The following is a 24,185-nucleotide window of genomic DNA, read 5'->3' as shown; positions in this document are numbered from 1 at the left end:
ATACTATGCGGCCATAAAGAAGGATGAGTTCATGTCCTTTGCAGGGACACAGATGCAGCTGGAAACCATCATTCTCAGCAAACTAACACAGCAACAGAAAACCAAACACCACGTGTTCTCACTCATAAGTGGGAGCTGAACAATCAGAACACATGGAAACAGGGAGGGGAACATCACACACTGGCCTGTTGGGGGGTGGGGGGCTAGGGGAGGGATAGCATTAGGGAGAAATACGTAATGTAGATGACAGGTTGATGGGTGCAGCAAACCACCATGGCACATGTATACCTGTGTAACAAACCTGCATGTTCTGCACATGTATCCCAGAACTTAAAGTGTATATATGTATATATATATATATATAATTTATATGTAAATATCTATTTATATAGATATTTATATGTAAATATCTATTTATATAGATATCTATATATAAATATCTATTTATATAAATAGATAAATATCTATATATAAATAGATATTTATATAAATATAAATATCTATATATAAATAGATATTTATATAAATATAAATATCTATATATAAATATATATTTATATAAATATAATATCTATATATAAATATATATTTATATAAATATAAATAAACATTTATATAAATATAAACAAATATTTATATAAATATAAATAAATATATAAATATAAATAAATATATATTTATATATAAATAAATATATAAATATATATTTATATATAAATAAATATATAAATATATATTTATATATAAATAAATATATAAATATATATTTATATATAAATAAATATATAAATATATATTTATATATAAATAAATATATAAATATATATTTATATATAAATAAATATATAAATATATATTTATATATAAATAAATATATAAATATAAATAAATATATATTTGTATATAAATAAATATATAAATATAAATAAATATATATTTATATATAAATAAATATATAAATATAAATAAATATATATTTATATATAAATAAATATATAAATATAAATAAATATATATTTATATATAAATAAATATATAAATATAAATAAATATATATTTATATATAAATAAATATATATATAAATAAATATATATATAAAAAAGAAGGTGTGTTAAGGAAATGAGGTGGTAAGTTGCATCAGATGCTGCTTATAGGTCAAATAAGATGAGGGCTGAAAATATATTATTTGCCTTAGCAATATGGAAGTCACTGGTGACTTTGGTAGGGCCAGTGTTGGTGGAGCAATGCAGGGAGAAGCCTGATTAGGTAGGGTTAAGAAAAAATGGGCCGGGCACAGTGGCTCATGCCTGTAATCCCAGCACTTTGGGAGGCCCAGGCGGGTGGATCATCTGAGGTTGGGAGTTCAAGACCAGCCTGACCAATATGGAGAAACCCTGTCTCTACTAAAATTACAAAATTAGCTGGGTGTGGTGATGCATGCCTGTAATCCCAGCTACTCGGGAGGGTGAGGCAGGAGAATCGCTTGAACCCAGGAGGTGGAGGTTGCAGTGAGCCAAGATTGCACCATTGCATTCCAGCGTGGGCAACGAGAGCAAAACTCCGTCTCAAAAAACAAAGGAAACAAAAATAGAAAAAATGAGAGGAGAAGAACTAAAGACAAGTAGGGATAATGCAATTTTTTTTTTTTTTTTTTTTTGAGGCAGGGTCTTACTCTGTCACCCATGCTAGAGTGCAGTGGCTTGATCTTTGCTCACTGCAGCCTCTGCCTCCCGGGTTCAAGCGATTCTCCCACATCAGCCTCCCCAGTAGCTGGGACTACAGACGCACACCACCACGCCCAGCTAATTTTTGTATTTTTGGAAGAGAAAGGGTTTCACCATGTTGGCCAGGCTGGTCTCGAATTCCTGACTTCGACTGATTCCCCTGCCTTGGCCTCCCAAAGTGCTGGGATTACAGGCATGAGCCACTGTGCCTGGCTGATAATTCATTTTTTAAAACAAATATTTAAAATTATATTTTTAAAATTGTGTTAAAGTACACATAGCATAAATTTTACATTGTCAATTAGTACATTCACACTGTTGTTCAAGCATCACCACTATGTACCTCCAGAACATCTTCATCACTGCAAAAGGAAATCCCATACCCAAAGCAGTCCCTCTCCATTTTCCCTTCCCCCAGTCCCTCTAACCACTAATCTGCTTTCTGTAAATCTCTGTGGATTTGTCTATTCTGGATATTTTATATAAATGGAATCATATTATATGTGGTCTTTTGTGTCTAGCTTCTTAATATTTTCAAGGTTCATCCATGTTGTATCAGAACTGTATTCTTTTTTATGCCTGAATAGTATTGCATTGTATCGATACACTACATTTTGTTCATCATTCCTCAGTTGATGGACATTGGGTTGTTACCATGTTTTGGCTGTTGTGAATAGTGCCACTGTGAATATTCATGTACAAGTTTTTGTTTGAGTCTGTACTCAGGAGTAGAATTGCTGAGTCACATGGCAATTCTGTATTTAACTTATTGAGGAACCACCAGACTTTTCCACAGTGGCTGCACCACTTAACATTCCCACTAATAATATATGAAGGCTTCAATTTCTCCATATCCTTGATAGCACTTGTTATTTTCCATCATTTTGATTATAGCCATGCTAGTGGATATGAGTGGTATCTCATCGTGATTCTGATTTGCATATCCCTAATTACTAATGATATTGAACATCTCTTTGTGTGCTTGTTGGCACAATATGTCTGTCTTCTTCAGAGACAAGCCTATTTAAATCCTTTGCCTATTTTTTTTTTTTGAGACGGAGTCTCACTCTGTCACCCAGGCTGGAATTCAATGGCACGGTCTCAGCTCACTGCAACCTCCGCCTCCCGGGTTCAAGTGATTCTCCTGCCTCAGCCTCCCGAGTAGCTGGGACTACAGGCGCGTGCCACCACACCTGGCTAATTTTTGCATTTTTAGTAGAGATGGGGTTTCACTATGTTGGCCAGGCTGGTCTTGAACTCCTGACTTCATGATCCACCTGCCTCGGCCTCCCAAAGTGCTGGGATTACAGGCGTGAACCACTGCGCTCGGCCGTTTTGCCCAATTTTTAATTGGGTTGTCATTTTTTGAGTTTTAGGAGTTCTTTATGTATCCTGGGTACTAACCTTTATCAGATATATGATTTGCAAACATTTTCTCCCATTCTTTGGGTTGTCTTTTTTACCCTCTTGATAGTGTTCTTTTGATGCACAAAAGTTTTTAATTTTGATGAAGTCTAATTTACGTATCTTGTCTTTTGATTGTGCTTTTGGTATATATCTAAGAAACCAGTGCCAAACTCAAGGAAATATTTACCCTCATTTTCCTTCTAAGAGTTTTATGGATTTAGCTCTTATATTTATGTCGTTGATCCATTTTGAGTTAATTTTTTTTTTTTTTTTTTTTTGAGACAGAGCCTCGGTCTGTCACCGAGGTTAGAGTACAGTGGTGCAATCTCAGCTCACTACAACCTCCACCTACTAGGTTCAAGAGATTCTCCGGCCTCAGCCTCCCAAGTAGCTGGGACTATAGTTGCCCGCCACAACAGCTGGCTAATTTTTGTATTTTTAGTAGAGACAGGGATTTAATTATGTTGGTCAGGCTGGTCTCGAACTCCTGACCTCAAGTGATCTGCCTGCCTTGGCCTCCCAAAGTGCTGGGATTACAGGCGTGAGCCACTGTGCCCAGTTGAGTTTTTATATATGGTGTGAGGAAGGTAGACTGTTCTTCAGAGGAGTTTTGTTGAAAAAGGAAGCAGAAAAATAGGGCAATAATTGGTAGAGAAAATGGGGTCAAGATAGGTTTATTTGTTTAAGAGAGGAGCAATAAAGGCAGGGGAATGATCAGCAGAGAAGGAAAGCTGATGGTACAGGATCTCAAGAGGAGGAGCTGCTGGAGCACTGTCATTGGGAAAGGGAGATGGGGTAGGATCTAGAGCACAAAGGGAAGAATTGGCATTGGACAGATGTGTGAAGAGTTCCTCTTTAGTAAAAGGGGTGAACAGGCTATATTGGTAGAGATGCTGGGAAGGGAGTAAATGTGATGGTGGGCATCTGTGAAAGTTCTGTTTTAACTGCTTCAGTTTTCTTATTGAAGTGAGAGGGAAAGTCATTAGCCAAGAGTGGGTTGAAGCTGTTGGAAGTAGGAGGGAGAAGTGTGAAACATTTTCTAAGGAGAGACAGAGTGTAAACAGATCAGGGAAATATATAGTAATTGCAGGGCACTTGAATATCATGATCATGTATTTAAAGTGAGACCAGTTAGTATGGGTAGCTGTTTTTCTCTTGAGCAGTTGTTCAGTATGGTTAGAGTAAGCGCTGGTGGAGAGTTGGGTATTTCCAGGTTTATGGTTTTGTCTGGTGAGGATAACTCCCTTGCTTGAGGGCTTAAGAGTGAATGTATGGGAGTGATTATAATGATTGACCTTAGAATTTAAGGTAGGTAAAAAGGGAAAAGGCCATGGAAGCGATGAGGGAAAGTGAAAAGGTGGTAGGAACAATGGATTGAAGATCTCGGTAGGATCAAAAGATTGTTGGAGTTGGAATATCCAAAAGGCAGGAGATAGTGGTGAGAGTCATGGAGGAGGTGCAGTCTAAAGTATGACCGTAAGGGACAGGATTAAAGATGAGATCACTAGAAGAGAGGCGTTCTAGCAAATGAGAGGGAAGATCTATGTATATGTTAAAATTGCCAAGAATTAAGTCAGTTTGTAGAGAGTGATAGTGAGAAAGGAGTTGAAATCTTTGGGTAATGGAGGAAGCGGCCCTGTGGTTGGTCAGTATTTACAAGATGGGGAATAATCGGGGATAAAGTGTGATGAGAAGAGTTTCAAAGCTGGAGATTATTAGGGTGGAGAGAGGGAGAACTGGTAGGAAAGTAGTGAGGAAGATCAAGGAGGTTACTTCCCACCACCAGGCCAAGTCACTTGAAGACTGTGGAAACAACAAAAACAGGCACAGTTGAGAGGGCAGAGGGCAGTACTGTCCTCAGAGGAGAGAGCCAGGCATTGTTTCAAACAAGGTGGTAAAGGGAGGGGTTCAGAGAAGAGGTTGAGGATGTAGGGCATTTCACTGTTTGGTGATGAATTGTAAGTACTTTGATGTTAGGAGCTGAGTTATAGTCATCTTTGTATTCCTTTCAGAGCAGTGCTTATATGTAGTAAGTTTTTTTAAGAGACAAGGTCTCACTTAGTCACCCAGGCTGGAGCACAGTGACATGGTCATAGCTCACTGCAGCCTCGGACTCCTGGGCTCAAGTGAGCCTCCCACTTCAGCCTCCCAAGTAACAAGTACCCCAGGCATGCGTCACCATGCCAGGCTAATTTGTAAATTTTTTGTAGAGGTGGTGTCTTGCTATATTCTCTAGGCTGGTCTTGAATTCCTGGGCTCAAGTGATCCTCCCACCTTGGCTTCCGAAAGTGCCAGGATTACAGTTGTGAGCCCCTGCGCCGGCTGTAATACATTTTTTGTCAATGCTTGTGTTTGGTAAATAAATATTGAATGCATAAATGGGAAAGAATTAAACCAGAAAGAGAAAACAGTATTTATTGAGCACCTTCAATAAGCTTGCTATTAATATGCATCCATTCTCAAGCAGTGAAATGGAAAGTCCTCTAGTAATTTCTTTCTTTGAGATGGAGTCTTGCTCTGTCACCAGGCTGGAGTGCAGTGGCACGATCTCGGCTCACTGCAACCTCCGACTCCCTGGTTCAAGCAATTCTTCTGCCTCAGCCTCCTGAGTAGCTGGGATTACAGGCATGCGCCACCGCGTCCAGCTAATTTTTTTTTTTTTTTTTTTTTTTTTTTTGTATTTTTAGTAGAGACAGGGTTTCACCATGTTGGCCAGGATGGTCTCGAACTCCTGACCTCGTGATCCACCTGTCTCAGCCTCCCAAAGTGCTGGGATTACAGGTGTGAGCCACTGCGCCTGGCCTAGTAATTTCTTTTAGTAGTTTTCAATCAGTTTATAATCCCAGGGTTTAAATCTCATATATTAGTTGACATAGGAAAAAGTCATCCTTCTGGGAAAGGGGGAGAATGCCCAAATCTTTATAGAGCACTTTTTAAAATAAAGAGATTCAAAATAATGATAACAATTATTCAACAACCACCATCATTAGGAAAGTTTATTGTATTTTAAAAAAGTAAACACTAGATGATACCTGCAAAGAGTTCTTTCAACTATTTAAGAATACAGGGTATTATTATTATTTCCATTTCCACTTAAGAAAATAGATTAATCATTTGCTCAAGGTCACACAGTAAATAAAGGGCAAACATGGGGACCAGGACTCAGGGCTTCACACTAGCAATGCTCCTTCTTTGAGCATTGCCACAATTGAATCCCGAAGGTACTGGAGCAGGAGTTGTGGTAAGGAGGTCACAGGGCTTAGAGCTATGACCCTAAACAACTTTTTTTTTTTTTTTTTTTTTTTTGGAGATGGAGTCTCGCCCTGTCATCTCACTCTGTTGCCCAGGCTGGAGTGCAATGGCGTGATCTCAGCTCACTGCAACCTCCTCCTCCCGGGTTCAAGCAGTTCTCCTGCTTCAGCCTCCCAAGTAGCTGGGATTACAGGCACGCACCACCAAGCCCAGCTAATTTTTTTTGTATTTTTAGTAGCGATGGGGTTTCACCATGTTGGCCAGGCTGGTCTCGAATTCCTGACCTCAAGTGATCTACCAGCCTTGGCCTACCAAAGTATTGGGATTATAGGCCTGAGCCACTGTGCCTGGCCCCTAAACAATTCTTTGATAAAGCCAGTGGTTCCGTTTATTGGCATTGTGCTTCCTGTTCCTATACTATTTCCCTTTTTATGTAGCTCTTCCTACTAATTTCTTCCTCCTTTTAATTTTATTATTATCAATTTGTTTTCCTTTATCCTCTTGTCTATCTTGTCCTCTCCAGTGGCATGATGATGTTGTCTGCCATAACTTTAGTTTTAACTTAGCGGAGTAATATGTAACATGAAAGAACATAAAAGAGATGTTTGAAAACAATACTGGGAATTCATATTTACCAAGTACTACGAAATATGTGACAAAGCCTTCTCAGATTTGTTTATCTGATCCTTTTCTTAAGCTACTTGTTTGTATGATAGAGAAAAAAAGTTCCATTAACGGCATACTGGAAGCAGCAGTTTTCCAATTATTATGAGGAGTTGACACCTCTGTGCCTGTGTCTAGGCTAATTTAGTCTGGACTGTTAACAAAATGAATCAGTAGTCCATATGAAGACCTTCCTGGCTGTTTTTAAGCTACCACTGAAAATCAGACAGATAAAATGTATTTATATTTTTTACAATTAGGAGTTGAAATTATATTCTGTAATATTAAAATATTTTTTCTTTACCATTTTAGACCAGTCTGCTTAGTTTTAAGTGAAATTCCTTTTATGTCTACTTGGTTTTTACTTGTGTCAACATTTAGGTAAGTCATACCAATTTCCATATATTTTCAGTATAATTCTTGTAAACTAATTTAAAACTTTTTTATGAAGTGGTTATGGTTTGAATTGATAATTCTCTTGTGATTTTTAAAAATTTTCCTTTACAGTATGCTACCTCTTCTATTGAAGGATGAACTCCTAATGCCCTCTGTTGTGACAACAATGGCATTTTTTATAGCTTGTGTAACTTCCTTTTCAATATTTGAAAAGACTTCTGAAGAAGAACTGCAGTTGAAATCCTTTTCCATTGCTGTGAGGAAATATCTTCCATGTTTTACATTTCTTTCCAGAATTATACAATATTTGGTAAGTTCAATTTTTAAGAAATGACACATTTTTCAGCATGTCACTATTTTAAAAAATTATTGAAGTAGTGATTTTCTTTTATAGCTTTTTGAGATATAATTCACATAAATCCACTCATTTAAAGTATACAACTTAGTGGTTTTAAGTATGTACACAGATTTGTACAACTATCACCGTCATCTAATTTTACATTATTTTTGTCACTCCCAGAAGAAATTCTGTACCCATTAGCATTCATTCCCAATTCTATTCTCACTCCTAACTCCCTTCCTTGGACAGCCAGTTTCTGCCTCTTTAGATTTGCCTACTTTGGACATTGCATATAAATGGAATGTATTAGTCTGTGATAGCTGCCATAACAAAATACAACAGAAATTTATTTTCTTACAGTTCTAGAGACTAAAAGTTCAAGATCAAGATCAAGGTTCTACGATCAGGGTTGGTTTCTGGTGAGGCCTCTCTTCCTGGCTTGTAGAAGGTCTCTGCTTTATGTGTCACACATGGAGAGAGACCTCTGTTGTCTCTTCCTTTTCTTGTAAGGACACCAGTACTACTGGATTAGGGCCCCATTCTTATCATCTAATTTAACCTTATTTACCTCCCAAAAGGCTGTATCTCCAAATACAGTCACATTGGGGGTTAGGGCTTCAACATACGAATTTTAATTCAGTCCATAACATGGGATAATAAAATTGTGGTCTTTATGACTCGGTTCTTTCACTTAGCGTGTGTGTGTGTGTGTGTGTGTGTGTGTATTTATTTATTTTTTTGAGACAGAGTCTTGCTCTGTCACTCAGGCTAGAGTGCAGTGGCATGATCTTGTCTCACTGCAACCTCTGCCTCCCGGATTCAAGCGATTCTCCTGCCTCAGCCTCCCTAGTAGCTGGAACTACAGGCATGCGCCACTATGCCCGGCTAATTTTTGTATTTTTAGTAGTGATGGGATTTCAGTATGTTGGCCAAGCTGGTCTTGAACTCCTGACCTCAAGATCTGCCTGCCTTGGCCTCCCAAAGTGCTGGGATTACAGGCATGAGCCACCGCGCCCAGCCACTTAGCAAATTTTTGAGGTTCATTTGTTATAGCATATATCAGTACTTTATTCCTTTTTATTACCGAATTATATTCCATTATATGGATATACCACATTTTGTTTATCCATTCATCAATTAATGAACATGAAGTTGTTTCTACTTTTTTAGTGTTATGAATATAATAATGCTGTGTGAACATTTGTTTACAAGGTATTGAGTGCACATATGTTTTCATTTCCCTTATGTGTATACCTGGGAGTAGAATTGCTGGATCATATGGTAATTCTATGTTTAACATCTTCAGAAACTGCCAAACTGTTTTCCAAAGTGCAGCACAATTCTTCATTCTCACCAACGATGTGTGAGGGTTCTAATTTCTCCACATCTTTCACAGCATTTGTTGTCTTTTTAATTATAACCATCCTAGTGGGTGTGAGGTGGTATTTCATTGGAGTGCTGACTTGCATTTCCCTAATGACTAATGATGTTGAACATCTTTTCATGTGCTTATTGGCCATTTGTATATCTTCTTTGGAGAAATGCCTATTCAAATCCTTTGCCCATTTTAAACTGGGTTGTCTTTTTGAGTTTTAAGAGTTTTTTAAATATATATTCTTGATATGAGTTCCTTACCAGATATTTAACTTGCAAATATCCTCTCCCATTCTGTGTGTTGCCTTTTCACTTTCTTGATGGTATCATTTGCAGCAGAAAAGTTTTGATTTTGATAACATCCAGTATATCTATTTTTTTCTTTTGTTGTGCTTTTGGTGTCATATCTAAGAAACCATTGTATAACCAGTGGTCACAAATATTTACCCCTGTATTTTCTTCTAAGAGTTTTATAGTTTTTAAATCTATGCCTTTGAGTCACTTTGAGTTAATATTGTATATGGTGTGAGGTAGGAGTCTGACTTTATTCAATTATTTCAGTTCCATTGAATTGTCTTGGCACTCTTGTTGAAAATCAGTTGTTCTTAAATGTAAGGGTTTATTTCTGGAATCTCAGTTCTGTTCCATTGATCTATATGTCTATCCTTATGCCACTGCCATACTGTCTTGTTTACTGTAGCTTTGTAGTTAGTTTTGAAACTGAAAATGCAAGTCCACTGATTTTGTTCTTTTACAAGATTGTTTTATCTATTTTACATCCCTTTATTTTCATATTATTTTTAGAAGTTCATCAGTTTTCTCCCAAAACTCAGCTGAGATTTTGATAGGGACTGAGTCAATTCTGCATATCAGTTTGTGGAATATTGCTTTATATTTTTGAGACAAGGTCTCACTTTGTTGCCCAGACTGGAGTGCAATGGTGTGATCTTGGCTCACTGCAACCTCTGCCTCCCAGGCTCAAGCAATCTTCCCACCTCAGCCCCCTTAATAGCTGGGACTATGGGCATGTGCCACCACACCTGGCTAATTTTTTTAGAGATGGAGTTTCACCATGAATATTGCCGTCTTAATATTTAGTCTTCCAATGAACAAACACAGGATGTATTTCCATTTATTTAGATATTTAATTTCTTTCAACAATGTTTTGTAGTTTTCAGTGTATAAGTTTTGGACTTCTTTTGTTAAATTTATTCTTAAGTATAACGAATGATCCTAAAGCATAATTCTTTATGATGCTATTGTAAAGGAATTGTTTTCTTAATTTCATTTTCATAATGTTCATTGCTACTATATACAAATATATTTTTGTATATTCAACTTGTATTCTTCGGCATAGGTTTTTAATGGATTTCCTACAGTTTTCAATATACAAGATAATGTAATCTGCAAACCATGAGTTTTACTTCTTCCTTTCTAATGTGGATGACTTTTATCTTTTATTTCTCTTACTTGCCTAATTGCCCTAGGACCTATAAGACAGTGTTGAATACAGGTAACAAGAGTGGACATCTTCTCTTTTACTTGATATTAGAGGGAAAGCATCTGGTCTGTCACCATTAACTATGATGTTAACTGTGGGCTTTTTAAAATAGATGTCTTTTATCTGGTTGAGGAAGTTCTCTTCGATTCCTAGTTTACATGTTTTTCTCATGAGAAAATGCTGGATTCTGTCTAATTCTTTTTCTGCATCTTTGGTCATGTGTTTTTTTTTTTTCCTTTATTCTATTATATGACATATTTCATTGATTGATTTTTGTATGTTACACTAACCTTGAATTCCTAGGATAAATCCTACTGGATCATGGTGTATAATTCTTTTTATCTGCCACTGGCTTCAGTTTGACAGTATTCTGTTGATGATTTTTGCATTTATATTCATAAGAGACACTAACATGTAGTTTTCATGTGACGTCTTTGTCTACTCATAAAGTTCATATATTTAAGGCATATCACATTACATTCAAGGCTGTCTAAAATGCTAGATTGCAATGTATTTGAGGTCAAGAACTCTGCATTTTATACATACCATTTTATCTGTAGCATCTATCAGTGCCTGGCAAAGAATAGGTGCTCTGATTTTTGTTTGTTGAATGAATGAATATTCATCTAATTATTATAATGAAAAATTAGAGGCAGCTCAATTATCCAGTAGTTGAAAAATGATACATGAATAAGTATATAAGCTCCATGGAATATTTGGCAACTACTACAAATGTTATGAAGTTGTTGTTGTTGAGACAGGATCTCACTCTCTTGCCTAGGTGGGAGTGCGGTGGTGCATTTATAACTCACTGCAACCTGGAACTCCTGGGCCCAAGTGATCCTCCTTCCTCAGCCTCCTGAGTAGCTAGGATTATAGGCATGCACCATCTTGCTTGCCTAATTTTTATTTTTTATTTTATTCTTTTTGAGATGGAGTTTCACTCTTGTTGCCCAGGCTGGAGTGCAATGGCATGATCTTGGCTCACTGCAACCTCCACCTCCTGGGTTTATGCAATTCTTCTGCCTCAGCCTCCCGAGTAGCTGGGACTACAGGCACGTGCCACCACACCCCGCCAATTTTTGTATTTTTAATAGAGACGGGGTTTCACCATATTGGCCAGGCTGGTCTCGAACTCCTGACCTCGTGATCCACCCGCCTCAGCCTCCCAAAGTGCTGGGATTACAGGCATGAGCTACCGCGCCAAGCCCAACAGGCTATACTTATTTATATTTTTGAGTACTACATAGAGGATTGCCCAAAGTACCCAGATAACAAAGAGAAAAGAATGACTAACTCTATTAGGGGAGTGTAGGGGAAGGTTTCAAAGGAGATATTTTATATTTAGATCTTGTAGGAAGACAAGGCAGGTATTCTCAGGGCAGAGTTGAATGGGTGTCCTGAGGGTTTTGCACTTTAGGTAATGACCATGGAGGATAGTGGTGTGGGAGGTAGGAAGTTAAGAGGTGAACAGGAAAGACAAGGAGAGGATTAACTTTACTCAGGGGTTCAAATGGAAAGTAGATATAAAGTTCATTTTTTGTCAGTATAGGCCCAGATTCCTGAGTGTATGTCAAAGTCTAGCCCTATTGTGATATTCACAATCTGGTCCAGTAATCTTAAGGTGAGGACCGCTATGGGCTCCCAGATTTATTTGTTCTTTAATAGTTTTTGAGCACTTACTATATGCAAGCATTGTTCTGGAGGCTGAGGATACAGTAGTGACCAAAACTAACAGAAATCCCTGCTCCCATGGAGGTTGCATTCTAGTGGAGAAATCCAGCACCAGCATGTGTAAAATATATGGCATGTCAGAGGGTGATAAGTGCTATGGAGAACAACAAAGCAAGGGAGAAATGGATATGATATGCAGGAGGGATGAATGCAATTTTAAAGTGGCAGGGCTTTCTTGAGCGAAGAACCAAAGGAAGTAAACTGCAGATAATTGAGGGTAGAACATCCTAGAAGAGAAAAACTGCAAATGCAGTGAACATCATGGAGGTCATGGTGATTGGAGCTGGGTGAGGGAAAGAAATAATAGGACCTAAGATTAGAGAGGTAACAGTGTAGTTTCTTATAATGGGACTAGAATCTGACTTACATTTTTAAAAGGTCCCTATGGTAGCTATGTGGAGAACAGATTGTGGATAATGGAATCCATGAGATGATGGTGCTGTGGACCAGGGTAGCAGTGGAAGTGGTTAGAAATGGTCAGATTTTTGATATATTTTGAAGGTAGAGCCAACAGGAATTGCTGGGGTTGTGAAAGAGAGGTGTTCAAGACGACTCCAAGGTTTTTGGCATACATAACTGAATGGGTGGGGTTGCCATTTACCGAATTGGAGGAAGCATGCTGAAGGAACTTTGTGTGTGGTGGGGGCAGTCGGGAGTATGAGGAGACCAAGAGTTTTTTACATGTTTAGTTTTAGATGCCTATTAGATATCCAAGTAGAGATATTAAGAAGTACCTGGATATATGAGTCCAGAGTTTAGCGCAAGCTTGTCCAATCTGCAACTGAGGATGGCTTTGAATGCAGTGCAATACAAATTCATAAACTTCTTAAAACCTGGAGTTTTTTTGCGATATTTTTTAAAGCTCATCAGCTATCATTAGTGTTGGTGTATTTTATGTGTGGCCCAAGATAATTCTTCTTTTTCCAGTGTGGCCCAGGGAAGCCAAAAAATTGGACAACCCTGGTTTAGGGGAAAGGGCCAGGCTGGAGACGAAGTTGAGTCTTTACATATAGTTGGTAATTAAAGTCATGCTACTGGATGACTCACTAAGGGTATGAGTATAGATTAATAAGAGGAATAGGTACGAAGCCCCAGAATGCAGAGGTAGGGGACATGAGGAACCAGCAAAGATGTCTAAGAATTAACTGGGTGAGGTAGGAGAGAACCAGAAGAGTATGATGTCATGGAAGCCAAGTGAACGAAGTGTTTCAGTGAGAGGAGAGTGATTTCAAATGCTAATGAGAGAATCAAGTAAGGCAGTAAGAACTGACCATGGGATTTACTACACTGGAGGTCATTATGGATATTTGACTATAGCAGTTTCATCGTGATTAGGGTGAAAGCCCAATTGGTATGGGTTCACTAGTGAATGGGATGAAGACTGGACACAGCATGTTTATAGGCAACTCTTTTGGGAAACAAGTGTAAATAGGAGCAGACAAATGGGGTAATAGTTGGAGCAAGAGAGGGTTTTTGTTCTGTTTAACACTGACTCAAGATCGTGGTATTATGACATTTCAACCAGTCCCATATTTCTTAAGTTTGAAACTTTTATTTTAAAGATTTCATTCCAGATCTTTGCACTTCCCACTAAGGTTGCCTCAGGAATTTTTCCTTTAACGACACTGGCAGCCTTTGTTTGTATCTGCTTGTAAGCTTTCTTGGTGCCTATCCTCGCTTTTCCATTTGGAATGATCACTGCATTACTCTCTATTTAGATCTTACCAATACTGTCATAATGTAGCCAGCAGTTAAGGCATCCTTTAGGGTTCTGTGTCCCACCCACTTCATGGAAGTCACTACGGTTTCTCACTGCTTTCTACATTTATTTATACTGCTTTTGTATACCTGTGTACTGTGCTAGGGATAAAATGAGTAAGATCTTGCTGGTCTTTGTCTTAAAGGAGCTCACAGTCTAGAGTCACAGTCTGTCCAGTACGGTAGCCACTAGACATATATAGAAACTTAAACTTATTAAATTTAAATAAAAATTCAGTTCCTCAGTCACAGTAAGTACATTTCAAATGCCCAATAGCCACATGTGGTTAGCAGCTACTATACTGGAGTGCAGACAAAACATTTTCATTACTGCAGGAAGTTCTATTGTATAGCACATTGGCCTAGAGAAGACCACACTAACTGATGACCACACAACTACAATAAATGTGCTAATTATTTTTACTACTCACCTTGGTATTTAAGCCAGTGTGACTTTGTGATTTTATTTAACATTCTCCTCAGTAGATGGAAAACTCTTTGAGGCCAGAGGACCACATTTTCTTTCATGTGCCTTCATGTGCTTTACTCATTGAAAGCATTTAGCGAATATGAAATGTAATTTTCCATTTGCCATGGAAAACTTTTTCACAGTTGGGTTCTCAAGATTAGCTTAGAATTTTAAAAATTGATACAGAACAGATGTATATATTTTGGGGGTACATGTGATAATTTGATTCATTTATTCATTCATGTAATGCATGAAGATCAAATCAGGGTAACTGGGCTATTTATTACCTTAAAAATATGTCTTTATGCTAGGAACATTCAACTTATTATTTTCTAGCTATTTTAAAATGTACATTAATGTTAACTATATTCAGCCTACTGGCATTCTTCTAGCTACCTATACATTTGTACCCATTAGCTTAGAATTTTATATCCTGTTGGGCCCCAGGGGATGCTATAAATTTAACCCCGACTAGCGTTAATATTTGTCCCAGATACCTTTCTTCAGTGCCTTGGTGGTAGGAAGTATAAGAAGACAGGGGTCCTCAGGTTTTGGCTACACATGGGAATCACTTGGAGAGCTTTAAAAAGTACTGAGGCCTGATTTAATTGGTCTGGGGTGTGATGTGGGCATTGAGATTTTAAAAACCCCTCATATGATTCTAATAGGAAGTCTAAGTTGAGATACACCAGAATAAATTAGACCCTCAACTCTCACCTTTAATTCTGCTCATTTAATAGCTACAAGTCAATGTTTCCAGTACATTTAAATTTCACCTTTTATACTACTCAGTAATCCTTTTTTTCCTTGCAGTTTCTTATCTCAGTCATCACTATGGTGCTTCTGACGTTGATGACTGTCACACTGGATCCTCCTCAGAAACTACCGGACTTGTTTTCTGTATTGGTGTGTTTTGTATCTTGCTTGAACTTCCTGTTCTTCTTGGTATACTTTAACATTATAATTATGTGGGATTCCAAAAGTGGAAGAAATCAGAAGAAAATCAGCTAGCTGTATTCCTAAACAAATTGTTACCTAAACAAATGTGAAAATGTGAACAGTGCTGAAAGGTTTTGTGAACTTTTTGCTATGTATAAATGAAATTACCATTTTGAGAACCATGGAACCACAGGAAAGGAAATGGTGAAAAGTCATTGTTGTCTACACAAAATAAATGTATATGGAGACCAAAGACCAATGGAGGCTTGTCTAAGTACTGCTTGGCCAAAACATGTGGTTTTATTATTCACAGCTATTCAAGTGGGGAAAAAAGAGAAACATGTCCTTAATCCCATTGTTTACTCAGGAAATGCACTTTTTAAATGTCTTGAAAAAACTGAGAAATATTTCTTGATATTTGCTTTGTCTAAACCTACTTCCTTCATCAGACCATATAGTCAGCTTCATGGGAGAATTGAGCCCCTTCTTTTTAATGGAAATCACTAATAATTTTGGTATTCAAACTTACATTTTAGAATGCAAGTAGTGTGTATTTCACTGTTTAGAAGTCATATCTTAGGGAATTAAATTTGTGATAATCTTTTTAATTACTGAGAAGGCAATTTAAACTGCTTGAAGTTTGAATATGCCTTATTACACATGCAAATTTGATTGTTTTAACAAGGCAAATAAACCATAATCTTATTTATTTCCAAGAATGCATATTTTAATACAATTAAAAATGAATTTTCCTGAATTTAAATGTAAGCTTTAACTTTAAGTGGTTTGAGTGAAGTCTTCTTAATTACACATAATCACTGGTTCTAAACCTCCAGAACCATTCTGTTTAATTAAACATTATATATATATTATTATTGACATGGTTCAGGGTTACCACTGCCAGAGCATTGATTCATGTTAACTTCATCCTATTAATACTGTATCACCCTGTATTAGCAGAAGCCCATATTTATTATTCAACTGGTAAAAATAATACATGATATCCATGTTGCAGTTTCTCATATAAAGATATGTTTTCTTTAGCCTCTGTAATAATCATTTTCCCATCAACATTTTTTAAGGAATATATTTCTTTCATAAGATAGCCATTAAACTATATTAAGTGGTGGTATATTTTAATATAGTGCAAATCAAACCACATACACACACAAAAAAACTGGTTCTAGACATGGTCACAGGCTGATATAAGAAGGTATGTGTTTCTAAGTCTGATAAAGGAAGTGGGTTTAGACAAAGCAAAAATCTAGAAAGGTTTCTTTCTCAAAGCAAATGTGCATAAAGACTCAAAGGGCAGGTCAACGCAGAATAGCAGCCTTGAATCACTGCCGAATCAGCAAGAACATTGCTGTCCATGGTCACCATCTGTAATCACTGTGCCCAAATGTCAGCATCTTGGCTGGCTGGTGTAGCTTTATTTTAAAAAATATTTTTTGTAATAGTACACTTGTGTTTAACATAGAATGTTGACTTAGATAAATGATGAGGAAGTTATAAATAATTGGAGTAGCATAACTTTATTATTTGGAAATAAAAGTATTACGTATATATATTAGTAAAATGAAATGCACCTGATTCAAGGTATCATCTAGGTAAATTCTGTAAGGTACCATATAGGTAAATTCTTAAATCATTCTTCAGATGATTTAATCTAATCATACTGAGTTGCACTATAGTTTTTATAGAGACTTGTAGCAGTTATAAGTATCCCTCATATCTATTAAAAACCGGTTTAAGAGTTTATATTGAACTTAGAGGGATTAGGTTCCAAAATACCAAAACAAAATACCAGAAACAGAGGCCAGGCACAGCGGTCTGTATTTGAGAGGCTGATACAGGATGATCGCTTGAGACCAGTGAGACACCATCTCAAAAAAAGCAAAATATCAAAAATATCCAGTGATGAATTATCACAGAAGTAGGCAATTCCAAAGCATTTCTCTTAGCTAAACTCAGGGCTATAGGGATGTTTTCATATAAATACATTTAGGTTATGCAAAAATATTAAAGATAGATTTCTCACTTTCTTCATTAATATACCTGTCAAAAAATAAGCCCTTCAAAATTATGTTCAAGTACATTTTAGATGGAGGAGGTATTTCTGAGAAATGCAGTTTTTTCAGCTGCCAATAAACTTAGGGTTGCTTCTTAAAATGAAGAGAATAGGGTGTATGTTCATGTATCATATATGAGGCATACAGAAGTCATTTTCCTTTGAGGACTTAGTGGGGGCGAAAAATCCCCAATGTAGCATTCTGTCCAAATGATAAACCACAACAAATTGAGTGAAACATTTACAAAAGTCAAGGCAGCCAAAGGAACCTCTCTGTTCAACAGAGAGAAAGAGATGGATAGGATATAACTAAATAATGGTTAAAGTAACGCAGTGGTTTCAAGTCTCAATTGGTCTCTCTTCTGTTATGTTCATTGGAAGATCAGGGCAAGTATATCCCCTGCAACTCCCCCTCCCCTCATATAAACATTAGTTGTGTGTGTGGATCTTTCTGCTTTGTCCTTCATGTGGCCTCCAAGGGTGATAAAGTGAGAGTCATCTGATCTACAATGAAAAGAACTGGGAAATGATTCTCAGCAGACCCAGCTGTTCTAAAAGGCAAAAGCTTAGTATATCAAGAGGTCAAACATACAGTAACTGGTTTAACAGCATTAAGCACATACCTATATAACTTGGATTATATATGAAACCGATCTACTTCTTAACCCTGTATTACCTGACTAACATAGATTACTTTATAAAATGTTTTGGCTTATAACCTAAGGTTAGTTTTCAATGCTATAATAATCCTTTTTTAGTATATTTTTGGTAACATCCTATTATAAGCACTGTATCAGAATAAATTTCTTAAACAGTATGAAGAACATAATTAATGAAGGTAATTTATATAATTTATAGTAACAGTTTTTAAAAACCTTTCATTTTAAAAAGGTGAATCTAAAATTTCTCTAAGTGGAAAGTGAATTATTTTCTTTTTTTCTGAGATAGGTGTCTTGCTGTGTTGCCCAGTCCTGGGCTCAAGCAATCCTCCTGTTTCAGCCTCCCGAGTAGTAGCTGGGATTAAAGGCTTGTGCCATTGCACGCAGTGGAAAATTTTCAACCTTAATTTGTTATATTTTGTTTCAGATTTTCATGTAGTTTTTATTTTTCATGATATATTCAAATGACATGGTAATATTTTCTACTAATTTTGTTAAAATTTAGGGCAAGTACCAAAGGAGTAGCAGTTTTTCCTTACAGAAATGGTCAAGAAAAGCATAGGTTTCACTATCAAGATAACATACTCTGTGATTCCCTCCTCCCCTTTATTTTGGGAGTGACAACAAAAACATGATGATGACAGAAAACACCACGGAATAACTGAAATTTAATATTTCAAAATAATTTGGAATGGATCACATATTGCCCCTTAATAAAGGTCTTTTCTTTAAATTCAGTACTCTTTGTAGTTTAGTTCAAAAAAAACTTCATATTTTAAACATTTGTACTGAAAAAATACATTCTAATATTTTATAAATGGTGTAAAATTTTAAAACCTTGAAAATGTTTTTTTCTCTATAAGCATAGGAAAATAAAAACTCACTCCTGAGATAGTGGCTACACAATAGACTAGATAAATCTTTAAAGAAATTTTTACAGAATCTATAAATTAATAAGCAGCTGGGGCTTTAAATGGGAAAACTGGTACTTAATTCCACTCATCATTACATTTAATCTGAATTTCAGGAAAACATATAGTTCTACCAAAGGTGCCACTTTTATACATGCTTTATTAAGTCTACCCACAAATGCTAAAAGTCCACAGAAGTGTATGTGGTACAGAATATAAGTCAAGATCTTCCTCTCCATGTTGGCTTACATTAAAGAGCCAAGAAGAAATGTATTATTTACATTGAGATTATCTACTGGTGCGTGTAGAAAGTTTAAATTAGCTGCAAGAAATTTTATCCAGACATGCACCTGCCAACTGCTATGAGCTGGTATTTACTGGGCAGATTAATTACAAATATTTCTCTGTTCCTTTAAATATGATCAGGCAGATGCAGAAGTTGGTGCTCATGGTGAGTGCATTTCTTTTTAATGCCTGTGGGATATAAAAGATAATTATATTATCAAGAATTAGTTAACATGCACATCATACATGACTTAAGAAGTGATTTTAACACCCAATAACAATCTAGTTTGGTACCTAGTTTAGTTAGATGCTGCTCGCAACCTCTCATTTGCTTTTTTCTTTTGAGACGGAGTCTGACTCTCCCCCAGGCTGGAGTGGAGTGGCGTGGTTTTGGCTGACTGCAACCTCTGCCTCCCGTGTTCAAGTGATTCTCCTGCCTCAGTCTCCTGAGTAGCTGGGACTACAGGTGTGTGCCACCACACCCAGCTAATTTTTGTATTTTTAGTAGAGACGGGGTTTCACTATGTTGGCCAGGCTGGTCTCGAACTCCTGACCTCGTGATCTGCCCACCTCGGCCTCCCAGAGTGCTGGGATTACAGGCATGAGCCACCGTGCCCGGCCTCATTTGCTTTTTGATTATCTTCACTAGTAACTGTCAATATGACTACTCTGACATAGCACTCAGTATTCTTTACCTTATGTGACCATACTTACATGAGATACTTCTCAGAGAATTTTAAAACTCCAACAGGGCCTACAGAAAACTTATTTACATGCCTTTGTCTATAAGCCTTAGGGGCCTTTCAGCAGGTGTTTCCTCCAACAGCTGCCCCCCGCCCAAAAGACAGTATTTACTATGACAGATTCCTGTTCAGAATATGTCCCTCTGGGGACTCCTAGTGGTGGTAGAGGCTCATGTCTCTTCAGCCTTAGAACCCTTCTGTGAGAGAAAGCCTTTGAAGGAAGCAGCCTTTGGCAACTAATGGCATACATTACCATAGGGCATGTGGGAAAAGATCTTTAAAAATGACCTAATAAGGCTGGGGGTGGTGGCTCATGCCTGTACTCCTAGGCCAAGGCAGAGGGATTGCTTGAGCCCAGGAGGTCAAGGATGCAGTGAGCTATGATTGCACCACTGCACTCCAGCCAGGGCGACAGAACGAGACCCTGTCTTTAAAAAACAAAAACAAACAAACAGATAATCCCATCCTGAGGTGATCTGTCTGCTGTGAATTCCCATAACACTGCTTATTCTTCATTTGGTACTTACAGTAGAGAATAATGTTTATACTTCTCAGTCTGAAGGGGAAGAAACTTCTGTCGACTCTTCCTCTGTACTCCATGGAAGTGTGACAAATTTGATTGGCCAAAGTCCAGAACATTCATTGGTCTACATTTTACTAGTAACATTACACAAATTCTTCCCTCCTTGTAGTTTCCCTATCACTGTCTACTCTCAATCCCAGTGAACCTTTTTTATTATAATACTTCCTAATTTCACGCAGTAGGGAGACCAACCCATTCTATTGTGCTGACCTGCAGTCAAGCATGTAAAAGGCAGGCTTGTGGTCTTCACAGCATTAAGAGTCACACGGACTTGGGGGTCTATTTAAAAGATCCAGCTTTCAGGTTCAGTAAAGTGCACAGAATTCAAGATTTAGACTTAGTGTGAGAAAGAAGAGGTTGCAGTTCTGCTTTAAGGCAATCTACCTTAGTTACCCCAAGCTTCTACCAGAGAGCCTGCCATGTTGGGGGTTATCAATTCCACCACCAATCAAGTTGATACTTTGATCCTCATTGGATGCACAATCCTTGTTTGTACTTGTTATTGGCCAGAACTTATAAGAGTCTGAACTTGTATCATTTATCATAACTTGCCTTATATTTTGTGTCCTTATTAGGTTTCAAACTGTCATAATACACAGCGCTTTGTTCATACTAAGCCTCATCCTTGTGTTACCCAAATGATTCATCCACATTGTTACTAAAGTATCCCAATATCCCGTTATCATTAGCCAAAATGTTTTTCTCTTCCCATCTTTTGATGGTCTTAGCACTCTGGCTGTGGCCTCTGGGTTGCTGTCACCCTTACTTTCTCTCTTATTCTAGCATTGTTTCACAAAGGCTTCACTTTTTAAAGGCTCTGGGAGTGAATTTGTATGGGACAGTCCTCCCCACTGAACAATTACAGGTCAAGAGGAATAATCACTGAAGTGTGACAGAGGGCTGGAGCTGTTGTGCAGGTAGGGAAGTTGGCCACGGTGATATCAGGAGTACTGTCAGGTTTCTAGGGCATAAGGACAAAATCAGGAGTTTCATTCACATCCTCCCTTACGCATACCAGTCAGGCAGCTATGACAAATATACAAAAGAGCAATGAGAGAATATGGGGGAGAGGGATTTGGGGAAGCTTATGCAGAAGATGAGTTCTAAGCAGGTTTTGAAAGACGGGTAAAATTTTGACAATAATGAGGGAAAAGGCATGCTAGGTTGAGTAGACAAGACCAAAGGTAAGGACATGAGAAACGCACTTTCTGGGGAAGGTGTCTGGGAAATGGCAAGTAATCTGGAATGAATAAGGCACAATGAAGAAACTGGAAAGGTAAGCTGTGGGCAGATCAGGGAGACTCCTGAATGTCAGTTTAAATTTGGATTTTATCGTACATATGGTAAAGTGATATCTTCTAAAGCATACATTTGTCCAGTAGCAGGATAGGCTGTAGGGGAAAGGGACCAAAGTGCAGACAGGTAGGTTACAATAGGGACAATGATAATCTGGAAGAGAGGTAATGGAGAAATAAACTGGTACGGTGGGTGTGGAAAGGAGAATTAAGCATTCTCAGAAGTAATATAATCTGGGAGCTTTTGGATATGGAGACAGAGAGAGAATTTGACCAATGGAATGATATAATCCCTAGAAAGGTAGAAGAAAAACATCTTTGGAGGGGAAATGATGAACTCAGTATACTTGGGGGACATTGTATGGCAGCTGAGATTGTGGGTTTATAGCCCAGGAGACTATAATAATTTGGAAACCATATACACTAAAGTGAAAAGTCAGGGAATGAAGGAGATAATGAAGGAAATGCTCAAAGTGAGAAGAAAACGTGGTGAAAGGCAGAACTGAGGGAAATGCCTCAAAGGTGAAGTCACTTAATTTCACTGTCATTGCTCTTTTGCTTCTCACTGAAAGGGAAGTTGACTGGTAGCTCAACTTTAATTCTTTCCAGTTTCTTGAAAGTATTACTCAAAGACTCAAAAGAACACCCCAAAATGTTATCTTTACTAAAATCCATTAACACAAAGCTATTCTCAGTACTCTGAATTCCCTGTAAGTTTATTACAGAGATTATCAAACACTAAATGTTGCACGTTCATTTACTAAATGTGTAACTGTGACGATGTATCTATGATCAATCACCACCTAATAGGTTCTCTGTTGGATTTTCATGGGTCAGAAATTTTGTAAAATGGTAACCTTATAATGAATGAATATAGGTGTATGTGGATGGATATATATAAGATATATATATCCTATATATATATTACATGATGGATATATATAAGATATATATATCCTATATTACATATAGGATATATATATCATATTACATATAGGATATATATGTATATATGTACATATATGTAGGATATTACATATAGGACATATATATATCTCCTATTACATATAGGATATATTTATATCTCCTATTACAATATATATATATCTCCTATTACATATAGGAGATATATATATATCTCCTATTACATATAGGAGATATATATATATCTCCTATTACATATAGGAGATATATATATATCTCCTATTACATATAGGAGATATATATATATATCTCCTATTACATATAGGATTTATAAGGATAATATTTATATATTATCCTTAACAGGATATAAAAACCTTGGCCAGTAGTGAAACCTGACATTCACAGATTACTACGGGGTAGTGGCAAGAGCATAGGCACTCGCACCAGACTACTCAGTTTAGTATCCTGGCCCTGTTTTAGGTGATTCTGGGACAAGGTACTTAACCTTGTTTGTGCCTCAATTGCCTCACCTATAAAATAAAAGTAATAACTGTATGTACCTCATAAGTTGTTGTGAAGATTAAATGGGATACGTATAAAGTGTTTATAACACTGCTGGCACATAGAAATTACTCAATAGGGCTGGGCACGGTGGCTCATTCCTGTAATTGCAGCACTTTGGGAGGCCGAGGCAGGCAGATCACTTGAGGTTAGGAGTTCAAGACTAGCCTGGCCAACATGGTGAAACCCCATGTCTAATAAAAATACAAACAATCAGCCGGGCATGGTGGTGCTCAACTGTAATCCCAGCTACTCGGGAGGCTGGGGCAGGAGAATCACTTGAATACAGGAGGTGGAGGTTTCAGTGAGCCGAGATAGTGCCACTGCACTCCAGCCTGAGTGACAGAGCAAGACTCCATTTCAAAAAACAAACAAACGAAACAACAGAAAGTACTCAATAAATATTAGCTATTATTATAAGCTATTACTCACTGCAAACAACAGAATATAAGCTATTGTTTACTGCATACAACAGAATAAACGTTTTCATAAAAAACAGACACAATTTTCTATATAAGATGCTTTGCAAATATTAAGACTAGCTTGTCAGGAAGCTAATATTAATCACTTGAGATACCATTTCCAAAGAAAAGTA

At 37.2% G+C, this 24,185-nt stretch overlaps 2 protein-coding genes across 5 annotated transcripts in view; one reads left to right on the top strand and one right to left on the bottom strand.

Annotated features, from left to right (window-relative positions):
- ALG6 (ALG6 alpha-1,3-glucosyltransferase) overlaps nucleotides 1–15,811 on the top strand; it is a 69,783-nt gene extending 53,972 nt beyond the window's left edge. For both annotated transcript variants that reach the window (XM_055364246.2, XM_055364260.1), the window contains 3 exons: nucleotides 7,360–7,428; nucleotides 7,555–7,753; nucleotides 15,433–15,811. In XM_055364246.2, the coding sequence (XP_055220221.1) occupies nucleotides 7,360–7,428; nucleotides 7,555–7,753; nucleotides 15,433–15,630 (466 nt within the window). In that variant the 3' untranslated portion in view covers nucleotides 15,631–15,811. The remainder of the gene's footprint in view (nucleotides 1–7,359; nucleotides 7,429–7,554; nucleotides 7,754–15,432) is intronic.
- A 1,263-nt stretch (nucleotides 15,812–17,074) lies between these two features.
- The window catches only part of ITGB3BP (integrin subunit beta 3 binding protein), an 89,448-nt gene continuing 82,337 nt past the window's right edge, over nucleotides 17,075–24,185 (bottom strand). For 2 of the 3 annotated variants that reach the window (XM_019019220.3, XM_063698098.1), the window contains one exon: nucleotides 17,075–19,673. Coding sequence is in view for 1 of the 3 variants with exons in the window: in XM_063698098.1 (XP_063554168.1) it covers nucleotides 19,612–19,673 (62 nt within the window). In the remaining 2 variants the exon portion in view is untranslated. Of the gene's footprint in view, nucleotides 19,674–20,754; nucleotides 21,772–24,185 lie in introns of all 3 variants that reach the window. The other variant, XR_008672331.2, reaches the window with a different exon arrangement.

This window comes from Gorilla gorilla, chromosome 1, assembly GCF_029281585.2.
Source record: "Gorilla gorilla gorilla isolate KB3781 chromosome 1, NHGRI_mGorGor1-v2.1_pri, whole genome shotgun sequence".
NCBI classification, from domain to species: domain Eukaryota; kingdom Metazoa; phylum Chordata; class Mammalia; order Primates; family Hominidae; genus Gorilla; species Gorilla gorilla.
This window is presented reverse-complemented; position numbering and strand designations above follow the sequence as displayed.